A 22,720-nucleotide genomic window follows, 5' to 3' on the forward strand; every position below is an offset into this window, starting at 1 on the left:
ATGGATTCCAAAAAGGTCTCTGGACAGGGTCCCCAGTGACCTTCTGGCCATGAATGCATCCAATGAAGTGAGCTGTAGCTCACGAAAGCTTATGCTCAAACAAATTGGTTAGTCTCTAAGGTGCCACAAGTATTCCTTTTCTTTTTGCGAATACAGACTAACACGGCTGCCACTCTGAATCCTGTAATTATGCAAGGCACTGAATTTAGCCGTATGGAGTAGAAATCTAGATTTTCCACTGAATGTATCTGATGAAGTGAGCTGTAGCTCACGAAAGCTTATGCTCAAAAAGTTTGTTAGTCTCTAAGGTGCCACAAGTACTCCTTTTCTTCTTAATAACATTATTAGCCAAGTTGCTCAGGGATGCAACCCTATGCTCTGGGTGTCCATAAGCCTTTGACTGTCAAATGCTAGGACTTGATGACAGAATAATTGCCATACTTATGTGCCAATCATGTCACAGCTGAAACACAATGTCACAGGAACTGTCACACATACCCTTGACATGGTAGGTGTGGTTGGAATATCTTGATTGAAGACCTTTTATTTATTGAAAGCAAATGAATCATATTTTGTACAGTTCAGTCACTGTTTCGTTTATCTTGCAGACATCCTAATATTTTATTAAATTGTAAATTACAGAGTTAGACAGTGAGTAACCAAGGCAAAAAAAAATGTACAAGTTATTGATATAGCTATTTTCAGTCGAATTCAAAGAACAGGCCAAAATTCAGTTAAAATCCCAATCTAAGTTTTGTGAAAGGAACTAATGCCCTGATCTTGTAAAGAGAATGCACATTTATTCCAAGCATGTGAGTAGTCCCACTGACTTTAACAGGAATACTCTGGTACTTAAAATTAAGAACATGTGTAATTCTTTACAGGACTGGGGCCTTATTGACTAAATGACTGCCAAGTGACAGACATTCAGTTATGTAAGTAGGCTACTATTTGTGCAGTCCTCTTTGTTAATACTCGTAAAGAAAACCTTATAATCAAGAATCTGAACTAATCAAAACACTGCATCCTTCTAACAGCCTCAAACTTGCAATACCATTGGCATAATGTGTGTACCACTGCGGAGGTAAAGCTTGAAATCAAGAAAATGGTTTCACTACTTCCTCTGTACTGCTTGGAAGTATATGTTGTCTTTCTACCAGCTTTGTAAGTGATGTATGCACTAACAATGCTATTTATGCTAGTGAATTGCAAATACCTTTAAATAAATTATTTCTGATTACCATGTAAATTCTATGTAAACAGATGTGAAGGTTGTGCATCACTGCTACGGAAGATGACCAAACATTTAACTATGAGCTCATACACCTCATTGTAACAGTTCGACCCTAATACAAATTAATAATAATTACATTAATAATTTCTCTTTACAGCTCGAGTACAACAGCATCACTAAAAATAAGAGCAAATATGAGCATAGACATTTCAAAGTTAAGACAATGTCTTTATCGGTATGGGAAAAAAATTCCTTATGAAGAGCAATTGTTTACTTTAGGGAAGAGATAACAGAAGGGAGTATGATAAATATATACAAAACAAGGATTGGGAAAGAGAAGGTAGGTTGTTAGAGAGCTTATCCCTTTACCCTCCCATTCCCTTGTCCATCTCACGTGAATAGAAAGCAGCAATACCCAAAATCCAAAAGTGCAAACAATTCAATGTTTATTGGGGTGAACTTCCAGCAAGCAATGATTCCAGTTTCCTTCCTCAGTGTCCCCGTTCCCAGCTCTGACGCCACAGAGTCTTGCCTGTGTCCCTGTTTCCATTCCCACCCTTAGCAAAACATGATTCCAATTTCCACCCCCTTACTTCCTGATTGACTGCAGACTATATAGTAAAACTTGCTTAGCTATACCTTAACCAATCATTTTACTGAAATTTAACTAACCAACCCAACATATTGTAACATGATTATCTAACCAATTATATCCCACCACCTTAATTGGTTTATACCCAACAAAATTAATTATACAGCAGACAGAAACAATTAGAGAACCAGACAGAGATTATACAGACAAACAATAGGGAAGTGGGGACTACAGTGATAGAACAACACAGAAATGAGGATTTCACACCCCAGCTATTGATAAGAGAGTTCTTGCCAGACAGGATGCTATCAAAAGTTTTCTTTTAATCTTCTAGGCTCTTCCCTTTCTCTGGAGGTGATAGATTGGATCACCTTTTTAACAGCCCCAAACCGCCTTACTTCAGTGTGACTGGTGAGGACGTGACCGTTCGCTTCCTAGCTTATGGCTGCCCCTGTTGTTTAGCCAAAGGCCTTAGCCTAAGAACAAGGCCTTAGACTATCATAGTGAGAGAAGGCCTATAAACAGGCAGACTGATTTTGATTCTTGTTTTGTACCTCTATAATTAGCTAAGTGATAAAAATACACCTAAATTCTTAAAGTATAGGCCTTTGCAAACAGGCCTGAATATCTATATCCTAACATAGGTAGAGCACTTATTTGTACTTGTTCATAATATGGGAACAAAGGGAACAATTTCCAGTGAAATTGAAAGGCTGCACATTGGTAAAAATTGATTAAAGAAAATACTTTTTTCACACAATGCACAATTGGAATGTGAAATTCTTTGTCACAGAATCTCTTTGAGGCCAAAAATTTGCAGCATTAAAAAAAGAACTGGAGTTTGGAAGGGCTAAAATCCTCATGCTTCAGGGTATAAGCCAATCTCTAACTAAAGAGGGTTAGGAAGAAACTTTCCAAACTGGGCAAGTTATTGTATAACTGTCTACTCTTACACATTCCTCTGAAGCATCTGATACTATTCACTGTCAGAGACAAGTTATTGGGCTAGAGAGGCCAATGGTCTGATGTAGTATGGTATTTCCTAAAAGGAAAGAATTCTAAATTGTGGATGCAATGTGCTTGACACTTCAGAACCACTATATTTTCAAGAGATGGCTCTGTATGCATACTTGATTAATAATCTCAGGTGTTGAACTGCAGTGCTCTGGAATAGTGTGATCAATGGTCCATTAACTTATTATGATGAACCTAAAGTGAAAATCAAGTATAAATCTCCTACCTTTTGATGTATTAACTGAGTCCCAAAAAGATCTAGATAGTCACATAACCCTTAATGTCTTTAAATGAATTATTCTTTGAAGAGCATAAGTATTTTTCAAGTTCTCTTTCCAATGAAAAGAAAAGGAAATGTGCAAGAACTGTTAAAGACTGACAATCATTTCACATCTTATTCCCTTTGCAAAGATGACAACCATTTAAAACCAGAACAGATTGAGAGGGCAAACAGGTGTCATTTAAGTAAGATGAGTGCACAGTGTGATGACAGCCAGATGTCCTTAATTTCAACCAAGCAGAACCCAAGAGCATTACTTTGACAAAAAATATTGGTGTTTCCACTTTAAATCCTCAAGAAGTTTATAGCATTTCTCTTAAATATTTTTCCAGGATTGAAATTTGGCATAGCAAGGCTCGACAAGGTTAGGATACTAATTAGTTATTTATTTTTGCATATTTTAAAATGAAATCAATTGGCAATTTTAAGTTATATGAACACATACACATAACCAGGAGGACAAATGCTGCCCTCAGTTGTGTGTACATGTCTCCTGTTGACATAAATGTATGCAAGTTATCTGAGAGCAGAATATGGCCCTGAACATTTTGTTTTAAATTGTGTTACAGGGCCTTATTAAAGAAAAAACTGGCTTTGCAGCTGCCACCTCATACACTTTCTCGGGACCTTCTGTAAGGGGCTCCAAAACATCCATCTCTGGAGATCAGGGATGGCAGAACCCAGCTTGCCAAACAACTGTACGTATTTGCTTTTTTCAGATTGGTCAACAACAACAACCCACCATGATTATAATTTAGGTAAATAAATCCTGTCTTCTCAAAATACTGAAAATTAATGGGAAAATGGTTTCCTTCTATCAAAGCATGAAAGCCAAATACGAGAATCTGTGCTGGCCTGAGCATTTCAGGCTGTTCTTTTCAGTGGCAGAACAAGGGTGATGTCATGGTAGCAGTCTGCTATAGACCACCGGACCAGGGGGATGAGGTGGACGAGGCTTTCTTCCGGCAACTCACGGAAGTTACTAGATCGCTGGCCCTGGTTCTCATGGGAGACTTCAATCACCCTGATATCTGCTGGGAGAGCAATACAGTGGTGCACAGACAATCCAGGAAGTTTTTGGAAAATGTAGGGGACAATTTCCTGGTGAAAGTGCTGGAGGAACCAACTAGGGGCAGAGCTCTTCTTGACCTGCAGCTCACAAACTGGAAAGAATTAGTAGGGGAAGCAAAAGTGGATGGGAACCTGGGAGGCAGTGACCATGAGATGGTCGAGTTCAGGATCCTGACACAGGGAAGAAAGAAGAGCAGCAGAATACGGACCCTGGACTTCAGAAAAGCAGACTTTGATTCTCTCAGGGAACTGATGGGCAGGATCCCCTGGGAGAATAACATGAGGGGGAAAGGAGTCCAGGAGAGCTGGCTGTATTTTAAAGAATCCTTATTGAGGTTACAGGGACAAACCATCCCGATGTGTAGAAAGAATAGTAAATATGGCAGGCGACCAGCTTGGCTTAACAGTGAAATCCTTGCTGATCTTAAATACAAAAAAGAAGCTTACAAGAAGTGGAAGATTGGACAAATGACCAGGGAAGAGTATAAAAATATTGCTCGGGCATGCAGGAGTGAAATCAGGAAGGCCAAATCACACCTGGAGTTGCAGCTAGCAAGAGATGTTAAGAGTAACAAGAAGGGTTTATTTAGGTATGTTAGCAACAAGAAGAAAATCAAGGAAAGTGTGGGCCCCTTACTGAATGAGGGAGGCAATCTAGTGACAGAGGATGTGGAAAAAGCTAATGTATTCAATGCTTTTTTTGCCTCTGTCTTCACAAGCAAGGTCAGCTCCCAGACTACTGCACTGGGCAGCACAGCATGGGGAGGAAGTAACCAGCCCTCTGTGGAGAAAGAAGTGGTTCGGGACTATTTAGAAAAGCTGGACGAGCACAAGTCCATGGGGCTGGATGCATTGCATCCGAGAGTGCTAAAGGAGTTGGTGGATGTGATTGCAGAGCCATTGGCCATTATTTTGAAAACTCATGGCGATCGTGGGAGGTCCCGGACAACTGGAAAAAGGCTAATGTAGTGTCCATCTTTGGAAAAGGGAAGAAGGAGGATCCTGGGAAGTACAGGCCAGACAGCCTCACCTCAGTCCCTGGAAAATCATGGAGCAGGTCCTCAAGAAATCAATTCTGAAGCACTTAGAGGAGAGGAAAGTGATCAGGAACAGTCAGCATAGATTCACCAAGGGCAAGTCATGCCTGACTAATCTAATTGCCTTTTATGATGAGATAACTGGATCTGTGGATGAGGGGAAAGCAGTGGACGTGTTATTCCTTGGCTTTAGGAAAGCTTTCAGTATGGTCTCCAACCGTATTCTTGCCAGCAAGTTAAAGAAGTTTGGGATGGATGAATGGACTATAAGGTGATAGAAAGCTGGCTAGATTGTTGGGCTCAATGGGTAGTGATCAATGGCTCCATGTCTAGTTGGCAGCTGGTATCAAGTGGAGTGCCCCAAAGTAGGGGCATTGCCAGCAGATTGAGGGATGTAATTGTTCCCCTCTATTTGACACTGGTGAGGCCTCATCTGGAGTACTGTGTCCAGTTTTGGGCCCCACACTACAAGAAGGATGTGGAAAATTCGGAAAGCGTCCACCGGAGTGCAACAAAAATGATTAGGGAACTGGAACACATGACTTATGAGGAGAGGCTGAGGGAGGTGGTTTGTTTAGTCTACAGAAGAGAAGAATGAGGGGGGATTTGATAGCTGCTTTCAACTACCTGAAAGGGGGTTCCAAAGAGGATGGATCTAGACTGTTCTCAGTGGTAGCGGATGACAGGATAAGGAGTAATGGTCTCAAGTTGCAGTGGGGGAGGTTTAGGTTGGATATTAGGAAAACCTTTTTCACTAGGAGGGTGATGAAGCACTGGAATGCGTTCCCTAGGGAGGTGGTGGAATCTCCTTTCTTTGAGGTTTTTAAGGTCAGGCTTGACAAAGCCCTGGCTGGGATGATTTAGTTGGGGATTGGTCCTGCTTTGAGCAGGGGGTTGGACTAGATGACCTCCTGAGGTCCCTTCCAACCCTGATATTCTATTATATTATGATTTGTAGCTGATGGGTCAGATTCCAAATCTGCAATGGCTAAAGGGTGTAACTTGAGCTCACACACCTAGCTTGGTTGCAGTGAGGGTTGCTGGGATTCTGCATTGCAGAAGAGACAAAATTAGACACATGCAGTGGGAGAGGAAGACAGATATGAATGAGGGTCCAGCTGTTTTCCAGTTTCTCTTTTGCAGTTTCTCTTTTCTCTTTGTCTTACTGTATCAGGCACACAATTATGGTGCACAATAAATAATAATGGTGCTAACAGGAGCGATTATAATAATTCACAGCTATAATATAATAACCTACTTTGCAGATGCCAATAAGCTGCTTACTGACAGCCAAGCCCACAAGGCACAAATAGAAATAGTGCCCCCACTGCTTGCAGCTGCTCAGGTCAGCAAGAAATCTCATAGGTCACACAGATACAATCCCGGATCCCCCTTCAGGGGAACATATTTTCTCTCTATAGTAGAAAATATATGAAAAATATATTGTGAGCATTGAAAATAAATATTAGATATTATTAAAGTGGCATCATTTCTGGATACTGCCTACATTTATTGGAACTCTTTTGGGTTGCTCCTTTAAAAGAAAAGCCCCAGAAAAGAATGTTTGCATTCCCCCCTTTGCTGGATGAATGAGCAAAGACTTCAGTGGAGCAGGTATTCCAATATCATTTGACTCCAGTATGCCAGGACCCTGTCTCCTGTTTTCAGAACTGAGCGGTCCCATTGAGAATAGTGCCCCATCAACATACATTTCTGCTCTGTCCAAAGCACTGCAGCCTGCCATGTAGTCCTGCTGTAGCAATCTATTTCTTATTTCCTTCTTTTTGCTCTGCCATTCACCATTCACTGGCACATCTTTGCTGCCATCATATTTTTCCTGATGTCATTAATAGACAGTAATAAAAATGATATTATATTAGGTTTGTGCATAAGAGCTAATGTGGGCTAAAAAGTAATACTCAATTGTAATCTAGCAGCTTTATCTAAGAATCTCAAAGCACTTTATAAATGTTAAATTAAGTCTTGCACCATGGCTAGGAGGTAGCATTATTATCTGTATTATATAAAGAAGCAAACTGAATCACACAGAGATTGAGTTCCTCAAGAGCACACTTCAATTCAGTACTAGATTCAGATAAAACAATGCAGAGTTTTAGGGCTAGATTAACAATGGACTTGAGGCACTGCACTATATGGGGAGAGCTAGGCACCCAAGAAAGAGATCCTAGACGCCCACAATCTGAGTGGGAAGCCCCTTAAGTGAGCCAGGAGTAAAATGCAGAGGAGAGGGGTGCGGCTTATGACCCAGATCCTCACAGATACTTAGGCACTTCACTCCTACAGATCTGAGTCTTAGGCAGCCAACTGACAGGCTGGAAGGAGGTGCCGATCTCTTTTTGGGATTCTCAGCTGTGAACGCTTTTGTGCTTTTTACCAACTATAGTACAAGTAATGCTGTGTAAGGTTACTATACATGAAAGAGGTTAGAGGAAACAAAAACAATATTTCAGTTTATTTACTTTGGGCACTTGATAGCATTATGTGTATAGTCACTTTAACTATTTCCTCTGTAAAACCAGTACATCTGTTTTCCCTCTTGCTTGTGTAAGTCTTTCATACCAGGGGAAAAGTTTGAAAGAGTGATTGTAAAAAGCACAGCTGATAGAGGTGGAGAAGGGGCATGAGAAAGGTGAAGTATCTGAAGCTAGTTAGTTCATTAAAAAAAAAACTATTAGATTTCAAGTAATACTGTCATTTAAAATCATCTGATTATGAGTTTTATCTCCAGACTGCATAAAAAAGTATATCTAAAAGACAAACCCATATGTTTATCAAATGCATTAGATTGTATTCAGGTCAAGTATTTTCAAATAACATTCTCGGATAAGATACCTATCACCCTTGTAAGGGCTTCTCCCTTCAATCTCTCAAAAATCATATTACATAAACTGAACATTTCTATGCAATCAGCATATACTTCAGAGGGTGAAATCATTGCTCCTCTGAACTGAATGGGAGTTTTGCCATTGACTTCAATCGAGCCATGACTTCACCCACTATATTTTTTCATGAAGCAACTATAAACATTTCCAGTGGAGTGTGCTTCAAGCAAGGTTTGTTTACCAAGTTGTGTTGTTTCTCTCCTTAGTTAGGGTTATATTAAAGTGTTCATTTAAATAGGAAATATAAATGAAAAGGATTCTCCAGTTCTACATCTTTTCTCCCTGTGAACATATGCACAAGCTGTACACAGAGTTAATCACCAATTAAGAGGGAGAATTTTTGTGGCAGACCCTTGTTATCATAATGACAGCACTGTTCTGAAACCTCGTGTAACAGAAGTTAATACTATGTAAAATATACATCAGTTATTTTCTTATGATACTGGATCTGTTTAGTTTAGTAGGAATGAGACTGTAGATTTTTGAAATCCTAGGAATCAGGTTTCTCTCACAAAACATTAAAAAATACCGTGCTACCAAAGGAACTCTCCTAATAACTAGAGAGGCATATTGAGCAATATATATCACATGCATTTAGACCTAGACTTTCCAGGTCAGCTCATGGTAATGGCCAGACTCTAACTTCAGATGCTTTTTCAGCATTACTATTTATTTAAGAAATTTGCTACTAGGCATGTAACCAAGTACATGTTTTTAAAACCTCCTCATACATGAGTATAGGATCTTATCTCGTGTATAGTCATGGTGATCTGTACTGTGTACTAGTTTCCCTGTCTTGACAGCAACCCCACAATATTCTTGGGTTGGGGTCTATCCAAAGAACACATCTTTTCTTAGGAAGCATAACCAAACTTAATTTTCAAACAATCTTGTTATCGGTTTACTTCACATATCAAGTCCTTTTTCATTTATAGGTGATCCTTGATTTTTGTAAGGAAGATTGATATCACCTGTTTTATATGTATCTCATTGCTCTGCTTATTCCTAAAAATATTTTTATGGTATTCTTTAGTTAAGACTTGGAGTTCTAGCTTAGAATCCTCTAATTTTCTCATACCTGAACTAATATATACATGGACTGATTGCTCCTCTTGTACTAAGGTCCTCAATTACCTTTCTTTCTTTCTGAGACCCCCAAATGCAACCACTTATTCTCCATCAATCCCAGAATCCTCTCTTTTCTTCCTGCTTCAGTGGAATCTCTGACTGCATAGAAAGTGTGGAGCACCAATACACTCCGACTGATACAAGTGTACCAGGCAAGCAGGAAATAATCATAGAATCATAGAATATCAGGGTTGGAAGGGACCTCAGGAGGTCATCTAGTCCAACCCCCTGCTCAAAGCAGGACCAATCCCCAATTTTTGCCCCAGATCCCAAATGCCCCCCTCAAGGATTGAACTCACAACCCTGGGTTTAGCAGGCCAATGTTCAAACCAGTGAGCTATCCCTCCCCCGTCAAGTCCTATGATTGGTTTCAAAATAGAAGACGTCGTTGGAAAATAAAGACTAAAGAATATGTTTAAAGAATCAAAAGAGCTTAATTTTGATTTAATATGTCTGTGAGATGACACAGGATGAATGGCAAAACCACATATTAATTAATTAATGTGGAATTATACCATAATTATATAAATAATGTCCAGTTAGATTTTAGTTAAATATTAAGAGCCAAATTCAGCTTTCATTTACACCATTGTAAAGCTACAACCTCTTCCTGGCTCTCAAAGGAGTTATTCTGTGTCTACTCCAGTATGACTGAAGGAAGTATTTTGCCCTAAAACAATAAATATTTGTTAAACATTCTCTTAACATTTAACAAAATATCATGTTAACATGCTGTTCAAATGCAATATTTAAATGATCTTTTATGCAATTTACAGAGAAGAAGTTTGCCAACATCTTGCATTAAGTATGTGAAATACTTAAATGCTACACATTAACAGATGGGCTAATAAGTAGATAGTAACATTAACAGTTCACGTGGCAACAGTATTTTAATATCAAATTTCAGTATATAGTCTTCTGTCACATGATATTTAAATTACAATAAATATTAAATGTGTTATTAAATACAGATTACACAGTTGTTTAATATTTAAAAATCACACAAAATTTTATCACAACATGAAAGTATTCACCAGGTAAATAAAAAAAATATTCTATCTCTCATCAGTGCAAAAGCAAAAAACTCTACACCTTAGAAAATAAAGCAAATCAGTCTATTTATAATGCAAACCTGTCAGAGAATCTGCCCCCAATTGCAATCATTGTATGCAAAGATTGTCATCACATTGACATTTTATGTTTTTCAGATCATTAAAGAAGCTGAAAGCCTTAGGGACCTGGACCTCCATGCCTTACTCAGGGAAAATTCCCACTGAAACCAATGGGAGCTTTGGTACAAACAGCAGGAATAGGTCCTTATTAAACTGGCATTTTTCAAAGGTCACAGGATCTTGAAGACAGAAGGTTCTATGATCTGGCTTCTTATATATAAGAAATGGTATAGACCACTGAGTTAATATTTTCTGATTACCTACCAAAAGCTGTCCAGCGAAACAGATAAAAAGAATGAAGGAAAGCAAGAGAAATGCCACCCCAAAGGAAATTCCAAGGATAGATGTTCTATAAGACAATAAGAAAAAAAAGTTTATTAGGCATTATGCAAATGATGTACACATATCTACAGTGCAGCCTTTCTTTGTTCAGAATGTTGGTAAAGACAGTTAGAAAATGATATCCCAGGTGTTAATCCTGCCTAAAATGCAATTTTCGAACATCAATGACCCAGGGAAACAAATCCAGTATTTTACCAGAAGGCTAATAAGCATTACTTCTTAGTAAGGGGCTATATTTTGTGCACCAAATTACAATTTTCTAAATCTAACAATATCAGCAAGATTGCATTTTAAAAAAAAAACACCCACTTTTTAAAAATATGGTAGCTATGTTCCCGCCCCGCGGCCATTGTCTTTCTTCTCAACAAAGGCTGAACCATTTTCTATTCACAGTTTCCAAAAAATGATACCTTGGGCAGAGTCCAGGCCTGGAAAATTTCTGCCCATGAAGAGCTTCAGAAAATTATGAACAACTGAAAAGAGTGAATTATAACATTATACAACCTTAAATATAGCTGTTGATAGTGATTTCTGCATTGCTTAATGTTATTGAAGCAAAGGTAATTGATTTCTCCTCTTCTAAAGACATAATATAAGATATTAAACACCAGTTGTCTTTACTAATGCTTAAATGGGAGCAGACATCTATAGTATGTTTTCCTATAGAAACTCTGTATTAAAGGAGAATATTATTACTAACCTACTGCTATTTAATTATTGTAGAGTCTATTTAAATCCAAAATTAACATTAATAATAATATAGATTTCATAGAAGGAAACAAAGTGAAAAACAGTAAAAGGAAGCAAATAAATACATAATAACAAACATTTAAAAAAGTCCCTTACCCATGAAAAATAACAACGAAGAAAAAAAATCAACATTAAAATGAGAAAAAGGATTTTTTTTAAAAAAAACAGTCTATCTGATAATGAGCCTCTAATCCACCCTTTGCTGTGCGGTACCCATGGGAAAAACCTAGTGCAAATATCGTCCATATATGCCCATTAAATACAGAAGAGGAGAAGCAGAGCCCATATGGCATTGTGTTCCCTCCCCTAAGATACTGGAGGTCCTTCCATGTGAGAACCAAGGCCGGCCATGATGAATCAGTCCAGGTGGAGAGGGGAGGGCACTCACTCCATGAGGTATTATAATATGGTCACGTGGCAGATTTTCCCAGAAAAATACATTAGAGCTAATTGTGCTTAAGGAAGTATTGACTCTTGCTCTGTGCTTGGGGACTGGGAATAAGGAGATGCAGGTGCAGTCATGGCTATCCTACCAATGGCAAAACAGATCCTGAGTTAGCTTTACTCCTGGGGAATGCGAGGGGGAGGGAGGCAGGGGAGAGCAGCAGCACTCAAGGCCTAGTTCTTAGCACCAATCTGCAGTTTTACCTACAGATCTTGAGGCATCTGCAGAGTTTAAAAGTTATACTTCTTGGCTCCCCTGGGCATCAGCAAACTATTTCTTTGCCAAATATGATACATGGGCAACGCGTGGATGGAGTTTTCAAAATAAGCTTTCTACTCCTGCAGATTTTTCTGTTTTATGCCATACTATTGCCATTAAAATAATTTTTTCAGGGGTCAGTCACGGTCCATAGCTAGGGCTCCTAGGTGCTAAAGTAATACACCAAAAAAGATAAATAAATAAAATAAGTAATACACATTTTATATTATAAGCTGTCTGGCCAATTACTTAATGCACCTTTAAACTCTCAGTATTAGTAAAAATTCAATTTGGTGAGAACAGCTGAATAAAAGTAAATTTGCAAGGTCATTCATAATGCCCTCAGCATGTATTCATCTTGAAATAATCAGGATTTTTTTAAGTTACCTGAAAATGCATATTATTAATTATTATTATTAAATATTTGTGTTACGGTAGCTGCCAGAATCTCCAATCAGGAGTGAGGCCACATCACACTTAAGCAGTGCACATGCACATGTGAGGACAGAGGCCCAGATCCTCAAAGGTATTTATACAATTAAACTGCAGTGAGCTCAATGGGAGTTAGGCACCTGAATGCCTTTGAGAATCTGGGCTGTACTGGCTACCCTGAAAAGCTTAAAATATAAAAAGATAAGTGACACACAAAGGCTGGGAGGAGAAGCATACAATCCCATACATATAATTTTTACATATGTTAACACTTGCAATTGTTAAATAATAACAAACCTACAGAGTAAGTGCCAGCTCACCCCTACTGCCTCTCAAGCAAGCATTCATAGAATCATAGAATATCAGGGTTGGAAGGGACCTCAGGAGGTCATCTAGTCCAACCCCCTGCTCAAAGCAGGACCAATCCCCAATTAAATCATCCCAGCCAGGGCTTTGTCAAGCCGGACCTTAAAAACTTCTAAGGAAGGAGATTCCACCACCTCCCTAGGTAACGCATTCCATTGTTTCACCACCCTCGTAGTGGAAAAGGTTTTCCTAATATCCAACCTAAACCTCCCCCACTGCAACTTGAGACCATTACTCCTTGTCCTGTCATCTGCTACCACTGAGAACAGTCTAGATCCATCCTCTTTGGAACCCCCTTTCAGGTAGTTGAAAGCAGCTATCAAATCCCCCCTCATTCTTCTCTTCTGTAGACTAAACAATCCCACCTCCCTCAGCCTCTCCTCATAAGTCATGTGTTCCAGTCCCCTAATCATTTTTGTTGCCCTCCACTGGACTCTTCCCAATTTTTCCACATCCTTCTTGTAGTGTGGGACCCAAAACTGGACACAGTACTCCAGATGAGGCCTCACCAGTGTCGAATAGAGGGGAACAATTACATCCCTCAATCTGCTGGCAATGCCCCTACTTATACATCCCAAAATGCCATTGGCCTTCTTGGCAACAAGGGCACCCTGTTGACTCATATCCAGCTTCTTGCCCACTGTAACCCCTACGTCCTTTTCTGCAGAACTGCTGCCTGGCCATTCGGTCCCTAGTCTATAGCGGTGCATTGGATTCTTCCGTCCTAAGTGCAGGACTCTGCACTTGTCCTTGTTGAACCTCATCAGATTTCTTTTGGCCCAATCCTCCAATTTGTCTAGGTCCCTCTATATCCTATCCCTACCCTCCAGCGTATCTACCACTCCTCCCAGTTTAGTGTCGTCTGCAAACTTGCTGAGGGTGCAATCCACACCATCCTCCAGATCATTTATGAAGATATTGAACAAAACCGGCTCCAGGACCGACCCTTGGGGCACTCCGCTTGATACTGGCTGCCAACTAGACATGGAGCCATTGATCACTATCCGTTGAGCCCAACAATCTACTTTCTACCCACCTTATAGTGCATTCATCCAGCCCATACTTCTTTAACTTCCTGACAAGTGATGGTGTCAAAAAAAGTGATGGAGATGGTGTCAAAAGCTTTGCTAAAGTCAAGGAACAACAGGTCCACTGCTTTCCCTTCATCCACAGAACCAGTTATCTTGTCATAGAAGGCAATTAGATTAGTCAGGCATGACTTGCCCTTGGTGAATCCATGCTGACTGTTCCTGATCACTTTCCTCTCGTCTAAGTGCTTCAGAATTGATTCCTTGAGGACCTGCTCCATGATTTTTCTGGGGACTGAGGTGAGGTTGACTGGCCTGTCATTCATTTGCTGACTTCTAGGAGTCACAATGGAAGTGGGTATTGAGGAAAGATTTGATAAAAGAGAAGGTAGTGGCCTTATAGACCAGTTTTTGGAGGGTATTCCATATGTACGGAGAAGGAATGAGGAGCTGACATGTAGGCAGAATAGAAAGTCATTGCTGCAGAGTGAAGGAGGTGGGGAGAGGAGGCGATTTAATAAGAGGCCAGAGTGGTCAAATAAGGGCAGACTTGTGAAAGGATTTCAAGATCAGGACAAGAAGCTTATACTTGATGGGGGGAAGCAGTGGAGGTGTAGAAAAAGGAGAGTAATGTGGTCTAAGTAACAGCTGAAAAAAGAGGATCTTAGCAGCTATGTTTTGTACGTGTTAAAGGGGAGCAATGTCAGTGTGAGAGTAGCAGAAGACAAGGAGGTTTCAGTAGTCAAATGACAGATGATAAAAGCTGGGGTCAGAATTTTGATTGTCTGGACAGAGAGAAAAGGACAGATCTTAGAAATGTGGTGAAGGTAGAAGTGGAAAGTTTCGTCTGTATGGGCAAGAGAGTGGGAGTGGCCAAAGGTGACCTCTTAGGCTACAGGACTGACTGACAGGGAGGATGGTGGTCATGTAAACAGTGAGGAGCCTTTAAAGGGTTTTTGAGGAAAGATCAGCATTCTCTTTTAGTTACACTAAACTTACGCAGAAAGAAAAGGAGTACTTGTGGCACCTTAGAGACCAACAAATTTATCTGAGCATAAGCTTTTGTGAGCTGCAGATCACTTCATTGGATGCATGCCTTCTTAATATTTCCCTGTTTGCTGTATAGGATGTTGATCAGGTAGTTCTGCAATTTCCACTGTAGCTCACGAAAGCTTATGCTCAAATAAATTTGTTGGTCTTTAAGGTGCCACAAGTACTCCTTTTATTTTTGCGGATACAGACTATAACGGCTGCTACTCCGTAAGCTTAAGTAGTTTCACTTTGCTCCTTAAGCTACAAGAGTGGGAAGCAAGCTACAGAAAAATGAAATACCAGCATTTTAAACACTAACCATGGGAAAATTGCATCAGCAATTTACTTTTGTTATTGACATGTTTTAAGTTTGCAGGAATGTCATACAGTACCGTGTGTACAGGATACTGCATGAAGCAGGGTACCAGAGTATGTGGGTAAATAATTTTGATATGGCAATGTTTTTCTTGGGGCACTGCCCGCTGAAGTCAATGGGAGCTGCAGTGCCTGTGAAAATCAGGCCACTTATTTAATTGCCTAAATGTAGATTTAGGTACCTAAATTGAGGCACTCCAAATTTGAAAATCTTGGTCCAGATCTTTACATTAAAGATAATCCTGTGTATTGTGTAAGCTCTCCACATGTACTGTAGTAATTTATCAGATTCTTTTTATCTGCTTGGTTCAGACAAACCATTTTGGCAAAAGGGTATTCAGAAGCCTTCAGGTCCATTAAGTATTTTACTATACCTATTTGTGGGGGAGTGATAGCTCAGTGGTTTGAGCATTGGCCTGCTAAACCCAGGGTTGTGAGTTCAATCCTTGAGGGGGTCATTTAGGGGGCAAAAATTGGGGATTGGTCCTGCTTTGAGCAGGGGGTTGGACTCAATGACCTCCTAAGGTCCCTTCCAACCTTGATATTTTATGATTCTATGAATACCCTCATTTCCAGGAGTTCCATCCCCAAATGTTATCATTATTTACCTCACCGAGCTCCCTGATTGGCCAAGATTGTATATCATCACCTGTGGAAGGACTGATTTTTTAAGTGTGATGAAAAGATATAAGAACTCCCTAGTTTTCACAATACCTGTAAGTATGAGGAATAGATGATCTTGAGCATCCACATTATTAGCAGTCTCGTCTTATTCTTATGACAACATTGAGATAACTATATTTTGACCAATTCATCTTTTATGAGATTGTTTCAAAATGAAAATACATTAGTATTATATATAACTAATGTTGGCAATATTTTTATTGAAAATACTGATTCACAGTAAAGACAGAGATATTAAAAGATGGGGTGGGGTGGTTTTCCTTGTCCCTCACTTATATTATTGTGACAGAATATTATGTGTATTACTGAATATATCTTTAAGAATCCATTAAATGCTATGGTAATTCATGCCTCTGTTTCTTCTTGGCAGGGAACTAATTTTCATGTTCATAATTGTTTGACTGCAAATTCTATTCTTCACCTAAAAGCAGTAAAGAAATAATTTTTAAAAAGATGGAGGTTATACATGACAACACTAAATTTAACTTTGTTTTTGTAATCTAACGGTAGCTAAATCCTTGGGGATTTGGCTGATGCATTCACTGAGCCTTCCACAGATTCAATCAGTGCAAATACTTTAATAATACAATTGCTTCATTGTTGAGAAAAATCCTTTGAATATTAAAACTCATTTTCAGTCCCTTTTTTTTCTTTATTAGGTGCAGCAGAAACAGCTCATAGTGCTGTAGCTTCTTCCTCTTGTATTCTATTCTATTTTGAAAGCTTGCTTTCAGACAAAGGTGCTGCTTTTGTTCATCATGAAATTCAGCCTTGCTCAGCTGGACACTGTTCTAATCCCCCTCCCCCACCAAACATGTTCCTAATAAAGTCTTATGGAGAGAACTACATGAATCAGCATCTCTGCGTGACAAAAGACATAATGATGAATGATGCTGTTGTTAAACATAGATGCCTGTCAGAACAAAGCCCAGGGAAGAGATCTCAGATATAGCCAGGACAAACCCAGTACAGGCACAATTGCAAATGCCTTTACCTATATTGATGAGCAGTCACCCAGGAAAGTAGTCCCATTGAATTTTATGGTGAGCAGTTACTTAAAGGAGTAGCCTCAATATGAGTAAGTAGTTCACAATTTAGCATTCTGCATTTCAAAAACAAATAGTGCCAACTTATAGTCAACCAACTACATAAAACCAGTGTATAGAAGGCAAGAAGAGTGTAATTTGGTGTCAGTTACAAGAGAACGCTGCTGTGATCTGAATAAGGTGTAAGCAAGGGAGCAGTACTGGAAGTCCTGCTTTGAGAACATGCAGAGATCAAAGCCTTATGGTCATTTTAATGCAACTGTGTATCACAACTGCCCATTAATTTTTTCCAAGACATACTGGGTAACCTGATTGAATTTAACTTTATGTTTCATACTATGCAGTTTATTATGTAAACAAGTAATTGATTTATCTACTCAATGGGAAAAACTATTAATAAACAATGTAATCACAGGATAAAGAACTTCTGCCAATCACACACCTGAAATATGAAATGTTATAATAATCTTCCAAATCACTTAAATAGTGACTCTTATTCATCACTGTATTACTCCAGTTTTACGTCATTGCAGTTGGTGTTGCTGTACTGAAATCGAAGGAGTTACAGCAGCAAAACAGAAGTAATATAATACTAACTCAGGCCCCATTATGGATCCAGTTCTAGGTCCAGTTATCTCTCTCTGTGTTCACTCAAAAAAAAAAATCAAGGAAATGGTCTAACTTTTACTCTTCTGTTATGTTTATCTACGCTCAACCAACATCATCCTGGAAAGCCTGAGAGAGCATTAGTACAGAATTGCAGGGGAATTTTTTTTTAATCTTCTGTTAAAATATAGTTTATTGAACAGTCTTTGTGTTGTACATAGAGGAATTATGTTAATAGCATTGGAGTAAATTTATTGTAAATGAATTTTGTGATTATCAGCTACAACCCAATTGCAAATGATAAGCTTTAATGTTTAATTGTCCACGAAAGCTGCTAGTTGCCTTGCACACTCCTCCATCATTATCTTTTAATTACGGACAGGTGAAAATCCATATGCCTGCTTCACTTATAAATGTACAATGCCTTAAAAGTTGTCTGACTTCATTTATTTATTTTATAGGATTAAGAAGTACAGAATGTGAACCTTTTAAATATGCACTGACAGCAGGAAAAAATCCCTATGAAATAAGGTATATGTCATTTTTATTAAATATAGTTAATTTTAAGAGGATCATCATATATACCACAATTTTTATAAGCACAATGTTATTTGCAATTTGACTTGAATTTATGAAGAACACATTTTAAGCAAAACAGAAAAGTAATAATGGTCTTGTAATTAGTCACGTGTAGCTCTGAATTAGCTCTTTGGTTTGAAAACTGCAAAAAGTAGCAACTGCAGAATCATGATTGGCACAATTTTGCTTTCTCTATGTAACTCATTTTCATTAGAGATTTTCATTCTTGATAAGTTAAATAGCAGGGTGGTGGAAATGGAATTAAAGTATTTGATTCACTGTCATGGGCTCAAGAAAGTGACCCTTTCAATCTATATGGGTAGGATCAGTATCACACTCATTAATTGCTAGGCTGAGTTCCAAAAAAGACCCTCATTGGCAGAGGCTGCCAAGATATTGCACTGAATCAGTTCATCTTAAGGGGTCCCTAGCATGGTGTGAACTGTAGATGAAGTGCACTACTTTGCCTTGCTCAAGGTAGACTTTCTATAGCAAAACCCAATCAGAGAAGTAATGCCTGGTATTTATAACCATTACTTTATACAATGAACTTCTATAATATCTTCAGACTGAAGTTCTTAAATTGTTTAAGAAATATTACTGAATTCAGAACACTGATGGGGGGGTCAATATTAGTATTATCCTCATTTTACAGATGAGGAAATTGAGGTAGAGAAAAGTCACCTGACTTCCTCAGGGTCATACAGGAAGTTTGTGGTTGAGCTGAAAATAGACCTCAGATTATTTTATGAACATAATTTATGCATTCATTGAACCTTCTATAGATTCATTTAGTGTTAATTAAAAACACTACTGCTTCATTGCTGAGAAAAACCTCTCAGCATGAAAAACCTCTCAGTATGAGGGAATACTATTGCTGCCTCTTCCCCACCACAGAGGTTCTGTGTGCAGTTAGGTGGCTTCTGAACACACCTACCCAATTGGGCCTGGCATGCAAGTTAGGCAGAGGAGCAACTATTTTCCTCAGATCAGAGAAAGGTGCCTCCCTGCAGCCCAGATGATGGTACCTAATGCCGTGAGAAGGATGGGGCTTAGGACACATTCCTCTTGTCAACATCTCTCATTGTCTAGCTTAGGCAGCTCCTTGCTTAGCATGCTGGTTTTTGTGGATCGAATTCTAAGGTGCCTGTGTCTTCCCACACATTGCACGGAGAACACAGATGCCAAACTCAGACTTTGTGGATCACAGTGTTGTTCCTGTGATTTTTTTTAGGCGCCTAGAAGTTAGGAGCTGCAATGCGAAGTGTCACAATGCCTAAGTTCCCTTGTGGATCTGGGCTTCAGATCATATGAAACTGTTAGGAGTTTTGAAAAGCAGTAAGAACAGGAATAATGCAAAGGGATATAAAGAGTTAGAAACATGGAGAGGAAACAAAATGAGATTCATCATGGAAAAATGCAACCTTAAAATGAAAACATCTGGGCAAACCCCAAATAAATATACTTGGAAGGAGAAATCTATGCAGGAATAATGCTGAAATATATGCAAGGCTAATAATGGACAGTAATTTACAAAGATTATAATTTGGTAATTCTACAAAAAAAGTGCAATTTGGAGTGTCTATGCAAAAAATCACATGACAAGAGTCAGAAAGTAGTATTTACTCCCTATACAGCTCCATTGCCATCACACCTGGAAAATTTCATTCAGTTCTTGGCAACTCATTACCAGAGAGATTGACAAATTGGAGTGAGTCCAAACTGAGCAAAATGATGACAGGGTACAGAGATTTTATTATGAGGAAAAATTAAAAAAGCTAAATATGTATTGCTTGGCAAGGTGATTACTATTGTCTGCCACATCAGTTAATAAATATTTGAAGGCTGTTATAACACCGAGAAAAGAGAAGAATTGTTTAGGGTGGTCCATGATGACATAACTAGAAGTAATGGGAGAAAATGAAGAAAGGATAAATTATAGGCTTTCTTGTAGTGATAAGTATGCATTTGTAGAACAAAATCCTAAGGGAAGTGGTTATACCATCATTGCTTGGGACTTTTACAACTAGATTGGGCAAAACACTAACAAATATACAGTGAGGAATCGATACTGCACTTGTAGACCAATAGACTGGGTGATCTAATGATCTGGATGGCCTTTTCAATCTCTAAATTCTATGATTCTCCCTCTTGATTCCTGATCCCAAGAATAATACAAAGTCCTATTTTCCCCTCCAAAAAGAAGGAGCAAGCAAATATTAAATTTTAACCTTGTTGAAAATGCAGTGAAAATTATAAAAACAATCCAGAAACATAGACAAAGATAAACAAAAGGTCAGAATTTGCCCACAGATACACATATAACTCTGCACATATGCAAATGTGGGAAGCATTTGGTCCAAATATTATAAAGTAATTTGTCTTTTATGTTTTGCTTTATTTATTCTTTTTCTGTATTATTTTCTACTCTGTTGTATTTTTTACAATGTGTACTAAAAAGATTTAATCTAATATGTGAGTCAGAACCAAATATTGCACTCTAAAAAAGTAGTAAGTTTTATGCTTTGTATTTTCTACTTTCTAAAAGTGTTATGTAGCTGATATGCTACTACTTTTACAGTTTAAAATGTACCCTTACGAAGAAGAAAACATCTTCTAAGTTTGCTTCATGGGGAAAAGATGAATCATACTTGTGTTTCATTATGTGTGGCACGGAGGTGAGAACATGAGATTATACCAACAGATACCTCCTGTCATAAATATAAAGGGAAGGGTAAACACCTTTAAATCCCTCCTGGCCAGAGGAAAAACCCTTCCACCTGTAAAGGGTTAAGAAGCTAAGATAACCTCGCTGGCACCTGACCAAAATGACCAATAAGGAGACAAGATATTTTCAAAGCTGAAGGGGGGGGGTGAAACAAAGGGTTCTCTCTGTCTGTGTCATGTTTTTTGCTGTGACCAGAGCAGGAATGCAGGTCAGAACTCCTTCAAGAGTTACAGAGTAGCAGCCGTGTTAGTCTGTATTCGCAAAAAGAAAAGGAGTACTCTTGGCACCTTAGAGACTAACAAATTTATTAGAGCATAAGCTTTCGTGAGCTACAGCTCACTTCATCGGATGCATTCAGTGGAGTTAGTAAACAATCTAGTTAGATATGCATTAGATTCTGTTTTGTTTAAATGGCGGATAAAATAAGTTGTGCTGAATGGAATGTATATTCCTGTTTTTGTGTCTTTTTGTAACTTAAGGGTTTGCCTAGAGGGATTCTCTATGTTTTGAATCTGATTACCCTGTAAAACCATCCTGATTTTACAGAGGTGATACTTTTACTTTTTTCTTTAATTAAAATTCTTCTTTTAAGAACCTCATTGCTTTTCATTGTTCTTAAGATCCAAGAGTTTGGGTCTGTGTTCACCTATGCAAATTGGTGAGGATTTTTATCAAGCCTTCCCCAGGAAACGGAGTGTAGTGCTTGGGGAGATATTTTGGCAGGGTGAGACATTTCCAAGTGGGTACTTCCCCTGTTCTTTGTGTAACACTTTGGTGGTGGCAGCTTTTAACCTAAGCTGGTAAGAATAAGCTTAGGGGGTCTTTCATGCAGGTCCGCACATCTGTACCCTAGAGTTCAGAGTGGGGAAGGAACCTTGACACCTCTGAAGACAGGTGCACAGTTTCCCATGTTGAATATGGCTCCTGTGAGAAACTGTACATGTTTCTTAACTTCAAAGGCAAATAAGGCATTAAAATGATTAAATATCCAAATTAAGCAACAGAAAAAGGGGAAAGTAGAAGTCCTATCTATTACACAGTGGTAAGATCAGGCAATAATACTGTTAACCTAGTAAACTAGTAAAGAGTTTAACCCATGCAATCAAACAAAAAGTTAATGTGCCAGATGATGTAATGTAAACATTTATTGGAACTGCATAAGGCAAAATGTTGGTAATCTGTCTACTCTTACTTGGTTGGATGAACAATACTCTAGTAAACTCTGAAAGGTGCAGATTGTCCTTGGTCCTAAGGGGAGTATGCAAGAGGAAAGAAGTATCTAAAGGAAAGAAGGTCAGTTGTAGTCCCTGTATTTGATGGAATTTCACTAGAGAAGTTCAAATGCAAATGTTCATGCTTTTTTAAATTTTAAAATAGAAATTTCATCAAATTTCACAAAAAAGTAATATTTAAGGGATGCAAAAACACCCGAAAGGAAACGATGAAAATGTCCACAGATTAGAAGGTCAGAAAGAACCATTGTGATCATTTAGTCTGACATAATGTATCCACAGGCTATTGAAGTTACTTTAGTTATAATTACTTATACATAGTATTGGATACTTTTCCACACTCATTTCAGTTTGATCCTTGTCCCCAAAATAGGTCTAATTTAAAA

General features: G+C 38.6%; 1 protein-coding gene and 1 long non-coding RNA gene across 8 annotated transcripts in view; one reads left to right on the forward strand and one right to left on the reverse strand.

Moving 5' to 3' along the window:
- ADCY2 (adenylate cyclase 2) overlaps positions 1-22,720 on the reverse strand; it is a 431,011-nt gene that overhangs the window by 76,423 nt on the left and 331,868 nt on the right. For all 7 annotated transcript variants that reach the window (XR_012157385.2, XM_073332378.2, XM_073332377.2 and 4 more), the window contains one exon: positions 10,696-10,780. Coding sequence is in view for 6 of the 7 variants with exons in the window: in XM_073332378.2 (XP_073188479.1) it covers positions 10,696-10,780 (85 nt within the window). In the remaining variant the exon portion in view is untranslated. The remainder of the gene's footprint in view (positions 1-10,695; positions 10,781-22,720) is intronic.
- LOC140907136 (uncharacterized) lies at positions 3,720-22,399 on the forward strand. Its single transcript, XR_012157389.1, has 3 exons — positions 3,720-3,818; positions 18,257-18,326; positions 22,319-22,399. It is a non-coding gene; the product is annotated as an uncharacterized LOC140907136 (long non-coding RNA).

This window comes from Lepidochelys kempii, chromosome 2 (assembly GCF_965140285.1).
Source record: "Lepidochelys kempii isolate rLepKem1 chromosome 2, rLepKem1.hap1, whole genome shotgun sequence".
Classification (NCBI taxonomy): Eukaryota; Metazoa; Chordata; order Testudines; family Cheloniidae; genus Lepidochelys; species Lepidochelys kempii.